The sequence below is a fragment of the Colletes gigas genome, unplaced genomic scaffold (assembly GCF_013123115.1).
Source record: "Colletes gigas isolate AHSC1104 unplaced genomic scaffold, ASM1312311v1 Colletes_gigas_Sc00007, whole genome shotgun sequence".
NCBI lineage: Eukaryota > Metazoa > Arthropoda > Insecta > Hymenoptera > Colletidae > Colletes > Colletes gigas.
In genome coordinates, this window is record NW_025106636.1 from 396,326 (window position 1) to 405,859 (window position 9,534).

At 33.9% G+C, this 9,534-nt stretch overlaps 2 protein-coding genes across 5 annotated transcripts; one reads left to right on the top strand and one right to left on the bottom strand.

Moving 5' to 3' along the window:
• Nucleotides 1-29: 29 nt before the first annotated feature.
• Nucleotides 30-6,325, bottom strand: LOC122396037 (insulin-degrading enzyme). Of its 3 annotated transcripts, none has more exons than XM_043394107.1 (14): nucleotides 6,201-6,325; nucleotides 5,307-5,506; nucleotides 4,738-5,238; nucleotides 4,462-4,664; nucleotides 4,137-4,385; nucleotides 2,945-3,337; nucleotides 2,743-2,852; nucleotides 2,526-2,670; nucleotides 2,360-2,470; nucleotides 2,148-2,268; nucleotides 1,855-2,061; nucleotides 1,487-1,779; nucleotides 636-845; nucleotides 30-541 (listed from the first exon to the last, which is right to left on the bottom strand). In XM_043394107.1, exons 2-14 carry the CDS (start codon nucleotides 5,467-5,469, stop codon nucleotides 287-289), a joined length of 2,961 nt encoding a protein of 986 aa, XP_043250042.1. In that variant the 5' UTR covers nucleotides 5,470-5,506; nucleotides 6,201-6,325; the 3' UTR covers nucleotides 30-286. The 3 variants fall into 3 exon arrangements, with proteins under 3 accessions (XP_043250042.1, XP_043250041.1, XP_043250043.1); XM_043394106.1 differs by having other exon boundaries at nucleotides 6,095-6,295; XM_043394108.1 differs by lacking the exon at nucleotides 6,201-6,325 and adding an exon at nucleotides 5,819-5,962.
• Nucleotides 6,326-6,920: 595 nt separating this feature from the next.
• Nucleotides 6,921-9,277, top strand: LOC122396125 (WD40 repeat-containing protein SMU1). 2 transcript variants are annotated; one of them, XM_043394262.1, is made up of 8 exons: nucleotides 6,921-7,049; nucleotides 7,126-7,192; nucleotides 7,295-7,438; nucleotides 7,518-7,632; nucleotides 7,724-8,366; nucleotides 8,445-8,546; nucleotides 8,616-8,952; nucleotides 9,054-9,277. In XM_043394262.1, the coding sequence occupies exons 1-8, from the start codon at nucleotides 7,024-7,026 to the stop codon at nucleotides 9,150-9,152; spliced, it is 1,533 nt and encodes a 510-aa protein (XP_043250197.1). In that variant the 5' UTR covers nucleotides 6,921-7,023; the 3' UTR covers nucleotides 9,153-9,277. The 2 variants fall into 2 exon arrangements, with proteins under 2 accessions (XP_043250197.1, XP_043250198.1); XM_043394263.1 differs by lacking the exons at nucleotides 6,921-7,049; nucleotides 7,126-7,192 and having other exon boundaries at nucleotides 7,302-7,428.
• Nucleotides 9,278-9,534: the final 257 nt, after the last annotated feature.

A 9,534-nucleotide genomic window follows, 5' to 3' on the forward strand; every position in this document is an offset into this window, starting at 1 on the left:
TATCTAAAATATAACGAAATAAAGGGTAATGCTGACTAAGGGAATTGTCGCTTATTAACATTTAGTCCCTAATAATTTTCATGCGATTTATTAATTACAAACAGTTGTCGAAAGTGATAATTCTCTTGGTAGATACATGAAAAGTGTCTGCGACGAAGAGTCACTATTAGCAGTGAGAATTTATTCAAACAGTGCATTATATAATAAAATACGTTAAAAGTATTTTTATTCAGTTAAAATTCATTACAATTTACAGATACATTCCCGAAGATATATCTCACGTAATTCATAATTTCGACGAATGAGCTCCCTTCCTCGGTATATTATTCGGTGGCTTTACCAGCGGATACAAAGACTGACTAATTTTGAATGCCATAATGTCATCGATCTTTTTATATTGAACTTCGTTCACTGTATCAGACGGCTGAGTATCCTCGTTCGATTCAATTACATCTTTCTTCGATGATTCTGAATCTGAATCGTCTGCTGTAGAAATTACGTGTATCGATAATTTATGTTGCGTATCCCTTTGAATTATTTTCTGAAAATTATACGTAAATTATAATTAAATGTAACGTAATCCGTATTAATGTTTAATCATACAGTTCGATATATTCTTAGCTTAATGCATATACCTTGTAAAAGTCCGATATTTGTTCCAACGTTATCGTTCGTAAATACGCGGCTTCAATGTTCGGCCGATCAAAGCTATACTGTTGCGATGAAATTTCCACCCAAAAGACGTTGCACAATTTAGTCAACGTTTTAGGTTTTTGAAGGATTTTCGTTGCCAATGACTCTTTGTGTCTGTCGAGCTCTTCTTCCGTCATATTCGTTATGTGATGCTAAAATAAATATAAATCGATGTTGCATAAGTATGATTTAAATGAAGTTTTTAATTGTTCAAGAATCAACTAATTCTCTGGCCACCACGACGCTCATTAGCAACACTCACTGCGCAATGCGCCAAATGACGATTTTGGGCATTTGCACATAATTGATGTGCGCGCGCACCGATCTTTCTGCCGGCCGGTCGAAACCTCGTGGTGGCCAAGAGCGCGGTCATTGCCCCAGTCTTGCTCCAACCGCCGACTTGTCTAGTTGTACAAGTGTTCTCTCAAATTCTCTTTGTTCTTGTTCTTCGTTATCAATCTCTTATTTTTGTTTTGTGTAAGTTTCTCACTTATCCATTCAAGGCTCAAACTCACAAACCCTTATTAATATAATTAATAAATTAATATAAATTAATATAAATAAATTATAAAATTCAACTCTGTTGGAAATGGCGATCAATAATATCGTCATTTCCTTAAAAGATCTCACAATGGCCGCTCATTGCTCATGATTCTATTGTATTTAAACGTCTTGTTAATAATTGTGAATTAAAGATCTTGTTTAACATTTCTCGCGAACCCTTCCACCTAACCGGCATTCTCAAAATTACAGTCCCACGATTTCAAACAATAATTTAAAAAATATTACTAACCAACATGGTCTCCAAAAATATATCGATTCTTTCTTCAACGTATTTAGGATGTTTGTCGCTCTGAATTAGCACTCTTAATCCTTCTGCCGCTGTCATTTTTTGAACTCCGCTGAACACGACGTATCCCAATTGTTCTTTGGTCCTTAAAGTAGAATAACATGGTTCCGAGATGATCTGTGCCACAAGTTCTATCAACATGTTCGATTGCGTGGATTGTAAACCGGTTTGATAATAGACTCCTGTACAGGAATTGTGATGTAACGTATTGTCGACTTCGAACAAAAAATGACAACCTGTAAAATAGTCGAGGAAAAAAGTGTTACTCAAAATTTCTTAACATGCTTTTTACATAGTTTTATTTTACTTACCATCCTCTAGCCTGATTTCACGATTCAAAATTAGCTGCCTCGACAAGAGCGGTATCGACTGAGGGACTGTGCTCGTTAGCTTTGTTTCTATTAACTTGGCTGTCTCAAGTGCTTCCGACATTGTCACGTTACCGTGAATTAAACATTCGATGTGCACTTTGCTTAAAAATTGCGGTATGAACTGTCGAAGCCCCTCGATCGTTAATTCTGAATAAGGTGTTAATATTGAAACGAATTGTAATAAAGATTCTTTTTCGAGTAATCTATAATACTGTTTATATATACGCACTTACGAGAAATTGCCTTTAATAGTTCGTGCTTCGTCCAAACTTGTACCGATAATAAAACAGCGAGATAATAGACTGCATGCATGTACAGTTGTTCGGCTTCAAAATTCTTCAAGCTTCTCGTATACTGAAATTTATAGAATGCAAAATGAAAATGATCTTTTTGGATGATGTATATTGCGTAGCGAAGTTTTTACAAAAATTAAATTAATACATACATTTTCTTTTAAAACCTCGAACCTTTTTGGATCGATCTCAAAATTCATCATTTTGTCCAAAATTTTATTCAGTAAAACGTATTGCTTGTTATCGTAACCACAGATTTCTATCTGAAATAATATTAACATTATAGAAAATATTATAAACAATCAAATTTATACTTACTGTTATTCCATATTTATTGCTAATAACTGCCCATGAAAGTTCAGCCAAGTCAGCGTAATATGTATACTCGTTTAGGGCATCGCGAAATAATTGTACGAACATATAACTTAAGTTATAACTGAGAGGATCCATATATGTTAGCGGGCTATGGAAAAATATATGTAAATAATTCATTTATTCTAAACTCCACGAAGCTCTATTTTACATTGTACGTTACCTGACAAAATCTATAATCATCTTAGCCTTAGGTACAAGAAATTCATCGTCTTGTTTAAACCACAATCTTAACAATGGAGTATCCTCGATAATCGTTGGGAATTTAGTTATCTAATAGATGCAATTAAAACAAAAATTTAACATTTTTCCAACACGTATGTACAAGCAATAATTTCATACGAAATAGAAAAGCTTTTACTCACATTATTTTCTGCTGATTTAATATCGAATTTTTCAGGTACAAACTCATTTTTTATTGGCAGTTTAAGTTCCGGATTGTAACCAGCGTTCATCCAACTGTTGATTACGTCTTGCGGTATTTTTTCTTTCTTGAACTTGGTACCGTACCATTTCTCTGTTTCATTGGCAATACTTTTGTACATTTTTCCACTTACATTGATCCTGATGTTCTCCGGTGTCAAATATTCCAATACCTCTTTGATTAAATCAGGTTTCCATAATGGAATAAGATATTCCCCCACCAACACTTCTTCCATTTCATAGTCTTGTAAATTTGTTACCAAATTAGTGACGTACGCAGTGGGTGAATATTTTTCTTTGAATCGAAAGTTCATGTTCGCGATGTCTCTGTATTCCTTTAATAAGAAATAATTTTTATTAATAAGTAACCCTAATTTTCCATTCTATTAATATATACAGTACTGCTAGAAGCAAGCGCCACGTGAATTTACCTGTCACGGCCAGTCACCTTTCTGCTGTTCCTCATCTCTTTGCATTCCACTCTCAAAACGAAAGAGAACAGTATAAACAGAAATGACCTTGATAAGTCGATTCCCATGGCGCTTACTTTAAATGTATAGAATGAGACCCATAAATTGGCTACCTAAATATCTTCTTCATTTTTAAAGATATAAAAAAATGTTCCCAAGTAGAAGCTGTTCGAAGCATTTTTATCATGCTTGTCGCGAACTATTAAGATCGCCAATTTTCTTTTCAACGATACTAATCGATATACATTTTTATTTAGTCTCTAACAGAAGCTTTTCAACCGATTGCAACGATTTAACGTGTGTTAAATCGGTAAATAATTTAACATACATTTCCCACAAAACCAATCAACTTTTTCTGTGTCCTATTATTTTCTAGAAATAATTCAGTTAATATTCAAACACTTGATCTTGTATGTAAAGTGCAGAGAATTCACAGTATTACCGGGACAATTCTGTATAGAAAAATAAGTCGAAAGCGCAAAATTGATTTATTTTACGGGCCGAGGCTTCGTTTTTTGAGAAAATTTCTTTTTAAAATCCATCTTATCGTGTTTGTTTCGGACTTATTTTTTTCTTTTATATAGTATTGTCCTTTTCTCGACTCTGCTGTAATTTTGTCAGCATTCGTACATCAAATATACTATTATTATTCATGTAAAATTACATTGTAGATCCATTCAACTGGTCCATGTTTCTTTAACATGTTAATATATTGGAAAATCAGTAGAATGATATCGTCTACATGCTGAATACCTTCTTCCGTCAAATCAACAATTAAATTAAAGAAACAAAAACCTCTGGCGCCTAATCGTTTGCTCGACACAAGTAAATTACACCATCCTTTCGATTTCAAAAAAGACAGCAACGATCCCTCTCCTTCGTGTCCGAGTAAATATAAAATATAATATTCAGGCTATAAAACATCAATATTTTCGTTAAATAATCGTGGTCGATGGAATAATTGATTGTAAGGTAACTATAATTATTACTGCAGCTTTGTAATGTTCTCGCAAATCGGGTAATGGAAATGTAATATTCAAATGCCTCGTGTCTTTTATTGGAACAATATACCATTTCGTTCGAAAATGCTCTTCGTTAAAGGGATGTTCTAGCCAAACGGGTAGATCGACTTCCTTATTTTTTACTTCAGAAAAGAACTCTACCGCCATTTTTTCAAGTTCATCTAGACTCTCTAAATGCACAATATAATTTTTTATATAATTCCATAAAATATCTTTGCCGCATAGACGAAACATTTTATTTACCTTTTCCATATATACATAATGACATAATGTTGGCCGAATAATACTTGTCATAAAACTCGAGTAACTTTTCTCTGGTATTTATGCCCTTCGCTTTTGGTATTACGTCTAACGTTTCCTTATTTCCATTGCCAAATTTCCTAAAAGGATGATTCGATTCCGCGGATGATTTTTCCACCTGACCTATACGCCATACGTCGCTGGTTGCATTTTTTACATGTTCCAAATGAATAGCATTTAACTCTAATTCGGTCGCACTTTCTGTGAAAAGCGGTTCGATGAAAAACTGAGCGAAACGATATAATCCATCCTTCAATTTATCAGGACGTATATGGAAGTAGTAAGTAGTATGATCCATATGCGTCGATGCGTTGGACAAACCACTGTTTTGCGATAGGAACATTTTATATTCATTTTTCTCTGGATATGCCTTTGTTCCCAAAAACAACATATGTTCGCAAAAATGTGCCAATCCGGGTAAATCATCCGGATCGTTTAAATAACCTACAAACAATATTATTAGTTTAAATACCAGGGCTTTAATTTCTACAAAATTTTACAAGGAATTTTACCAATATTCACATCCAAGGACGCGGCACTTTCATCGGTCGTCGGATTACTAATAAGTAAAACTTTCATTTTATTAGTGAGCAACAGACCTCTGTACTCTTCTTTATCATTTGGCGATTTAGTTATATCGTCGTATCGCTTTTCTACATAATCGTGTAAATGCATATTGCCTAAAAATATTTTCCTCTTCGACGATTTATATCTAAAAAGTATAACAAAAGTATAATAGAAAAATCAAATAATAAATTTTTATATTTTTAAATTAATACATTGTATTGCACAAGTAATATTAACCATGCAGATACACTAATAAAGTTTTAATTAATAACAATAACATCTGTGTATAAAATCATCTTTTAGAAGCAGTAATACCATTAGAAACAATACGCTATAGATCTATACTAATGTTAGTTGCATAAAAATGTTTAAGAAGCTTTATCTAACTCGACTAAAAAAAAATTTTTGTACGATATAACAGTTATTGAAAAGAAAATGTTATTTGAAATAAACATACGTTACGTTCGGTTACAACTTGCATAGAACAACAGTAGCGACGATGATAAGAATTTTGTATTTTACATATATTTTGAATATATTGGAATATTTTACGTATCAACGATCAAATGAATTACAGTAATATAGAGAAACTGTGAAATAATTCGCATCGCGTAACAATAATTGTAATCAATTGTTTCACAAATAGAAGCGAACGAACGAAACTTGATTTATGCAGGCCATGATCGAGTTATACGTGTACACCAATTTTCATAAAAACCGTATACGTACATACCCGTAAAATGATAAAGATTGTACAGGTGTATGAAAAATACGTGATTTAAGTACGAGTGAGAAGATCATTCTTAATTACATTTTTCTTAGATAATTCTGTAAATTACCTCAAAAAAGTTTACAAATTACTGTTTTGTTATGTTTTGAAGTACGACACAAATTGCCTGTATACCCAATTTTAATTTCTTAACGTTGCAACGCAACACGAACTATAAGTATTCTTCGACCAAACATTAAGGCATAGATGAGTAAGTGGACGAATCTAACATGAGTTAGATTTTTCTAGTCGTGAGTTAGCGAAACTACCGGCCAAACTCTTGAACTCGTAGACACGCTTTTATGTACAAAACTCATGACAAAACGCAGAATTTTCTTTCAAAATTTTTCCTTGGTATGAAAATTTTTAGGTATAGTTTTTAAAATAGATTCAGTACTAGTAAAAGTCGACCAGCTTTAAGAAAATCTTTGTTGCGTTCTGATCTCTATGACGAATGCTACGCTGTACACCAACTATGGTTACATCGTCGGCTAGGATTAACTACTATTTAATAAAAGATAATAAAAGATGTTTTCGTATAGTTTAAGGATGTCTCTTTATAATCCTAAAAGTCTAGTACAATTTTAACTCTTTACGAAAGAAAGGATTGTTACTGTTGCACGAGAATCTCCCCTTAAGTATATTTAAGCTTGCAATAGAGTGAACCAACTGTATAGACGATACCCTAGTGACCAATCGCGGCTATCAGTGCTACCACCCTGCATTGATTTTTATACGCTATACATATATACTACATAAAGTTCAATGATACTCTGTCTATAAAGACAGTACGCTATAGCATCAGTGCCGACATAACCTAATCCAATATTATTTTTCTTTATCAAGTATAAATATTTATTTTCGTACTCGTCATTGTCCGGATATTGTAAAGAATGTCAATTGAAATCGAATCTGCTGAGTAATTACCTTAAAATCTATGATTAAAATTCCATAAATTTATTCTTGATTACCCATGTCCCATTGTTTCTTTTCAGTGTCATTCGTCTGATACAACAGTATCTGAAAGAATCAAATCTCGTGAAAACGTTACAAACGTTACAGGTAATCCTTCACAACCTTTGTTAATATATTCGTTGATTTAGTAGTACTATGTAACAGTAAACCTGTTTCACGATTGAAATAAATGAACATGTTATTACGTAGGAAGAAACAGGGGTATCGTTGAATACGGTGGACAGCGTAGATGGGTTTGTAGCGGATATAAATAATGGACATTGGGATACAGTATTAAAAGCGATACAGTCGTTAAAATTGCCTGATAAAAAGCTGATCGATTTGTACGAGCAGGTTTGATGTTATATTTAAACATGTATATCTTAATAGTAATTTATGTAGGGTAGTTTATTATATGTTGAATGGTTCGTAGGTTGTTTTGGAATTAATTGAGTTAAGGGAATTAGGTGCAGCTCGATCGTTATTGCGACAAACGGATCCGATGATAATGATGAAGCAACAAGAACCTGAAAGATATATTCACTTAGGTATAGTAAATTGTAATAATAATTTTATACATTTAGTTTTATAATTAGAAATTATATCTAATGAAAATATCATTGTATTCCATTGGATTAGAAAATTTACTCGCGCGTTCGTATTTTGACCCGCGCGAAGCATATCCAGATGGAAGCACGAAAGAAAAACGAAGAGCTTATATAGCTACTGCTCTTGCCGGCGAGGTGTCGGTGGTACCTTCGAGTAGGCTACTTGCGCTATTAGGGCAAGCGTTAAAATGGCAACAACATCAAGGTTTACTTCCACCTGGCACTACGATAGATTTGTTCAGAGGAAAAGCGGCTGTGCGTGACCAAGAAGACGAGAAATATCCCACGCAACTTTCCAAACAAATTAAATTTGGACAGAAATCTCACGTAGAGTGTGCACGTTTCTCACCGGATGGCCAATATCTAGTTACCGGTTCCGTAGACGGGTTTATCGAAGTCTGGAATTTTACAACCGGTAAAATCAGAAAAGATCTAAAGTACCAAGCTCAAGATAATTTTATGATGATGGAACAAGCAGTATTATCGATGGCTTTTAGTCGTGACAGTGAAATGTTAGCGGGCGGCGGCCAGGATGGAAAAATAAAAGTATGGAGGGTACAAAGTGGACAATGCCTAAGAAGATTCGAGAAGGCGCATTCGAAAGGCGTTACGTGTCTTCAATTTAGCAGAGATAATAGCCAAATTCTATCGACGTCGTTCGATACCACCATACGGTATGTGAAAATGATAAGCACAGCAAACATTTGTACCTGCCAGTATATTATGATATATATAATGTATTTTTGACGTAGTATACACGGACTTAAATCTGGGAAAACGTTGAAAGAATTTCGAGGACACGCTTCTTTCGTGAACGAGGTAGTTTTCGCACCGGACGGACATAATATAATAAGGTATAGCCATTTTTCTCAATCTTTTAATAATTTCATGATAAAAACTATGTATTCAATCGCATTGTTTAGCGCGTCGTCGGACGGAACCGTGAAAATTTGGAGTCTAAAAACAACGGAATGCATAGGCACGTATAAATCTTTAGGGGCCGCCGATTTAACCGTAAATAGCATACACCTGTTGCCTCGTAACCCGGAACATTTCGTCGTGTGCAATCGTTCGAACACGGTGGTTATTATGAATATGCAAGGACAAATTGTAAGATCGTTTTCTAGCGGTAAACGAGAGGGTGGTGACTTTGTGTGCACGGTGGTGAGTCCGCGCGGTGAATTTATTTATTGCGTTGGCGAAGATCTCGTACTATATTGCTTCTCTACGTCATCTGGCAAACTCGAAAGAACCCTAAACGTAAGTATAAACTGATTTACAATAGTTGTTGCAAACTGTTATTTGATCCTTTCAGAAATTTTATACCGTTCTGATGTTTTGTACCATTTTTTCTATTTCAGATACACGAAAAAGATGTAATAGGTTTGACGCATCATCCTCACCAGAACCTTTTGTGCTCTTATAGCGAGGATGGTCTTTTAAAATTGTGGAAACCATAAAACCGTCGAGGAATATATAAAAATTTGAAATGATTTGCCGAACATGTAAATAATGTTTATTTTTTAATACAATTCTTGTATGGTCTGTGTTTAATCGTTTCCGATCGTAAATGATATTTTTTCCATAATCCGATAGCAATAATTTCATCGTGTAAAACTTTTGTTACGACGTAATAAAACCGTATTATGCGCAACGATCTACTTCCTTTTCCCCAGAATTTTCTTATTATATTGTATATTGATGATCATGCTTTAACAATTTTATACAGGTACCAGATTGGTCAAATTTTATTCACGCTTAATGAATAAAATTCTTATAAATGAATGAGAGGTACAGATAATAAAAAAAAGGTACAGCCATTTAAAACCAATATGTCTTCCG

Bases quoted from the DNA above. Each gene is read 5' to 3' on its own strand.
- LOC122396037 (XM_043394106.1), bottom strand. From the start codon at position 6,162: ATGATCTTCTCACTCGTACTTAAATCACGTATTTTTCATACACCTGTA. The intron at 5,507-6,094 runs GTATGTACGTAT...TATACTTTTTAG, and splicing joins CAATCTTTATCATTTTACGG to ATATAAATCGTCGAAGAGGA. The intron at 2,853-2,944 runs GTGAGTAAAAGC...TGCATCTATTAG, and splicing joins TTAAATCAGCAGAAAATAAT to ATAACTAAATTCCCAACGAT.
- LOC122396125 (XM_043394262.1), top strand. From the start codon at position 7,024: ATGTCAATTGAAATCGAATCTGCTGA. The intron at 7,439-7,517 runs GTTTGATGTTAT...AATGGTTCGTAG, and splicing joins TGATCGATTTGTACGAGCAG to GTTGTTTTGGAATTAATTGA. The intron at 8,367-8,444 runs GTATGTGAAAAT...TTTTTGACGTAG, and splicing joins TCGTTCGATACCACCATACG to TATACACGGACTTAAATCTG.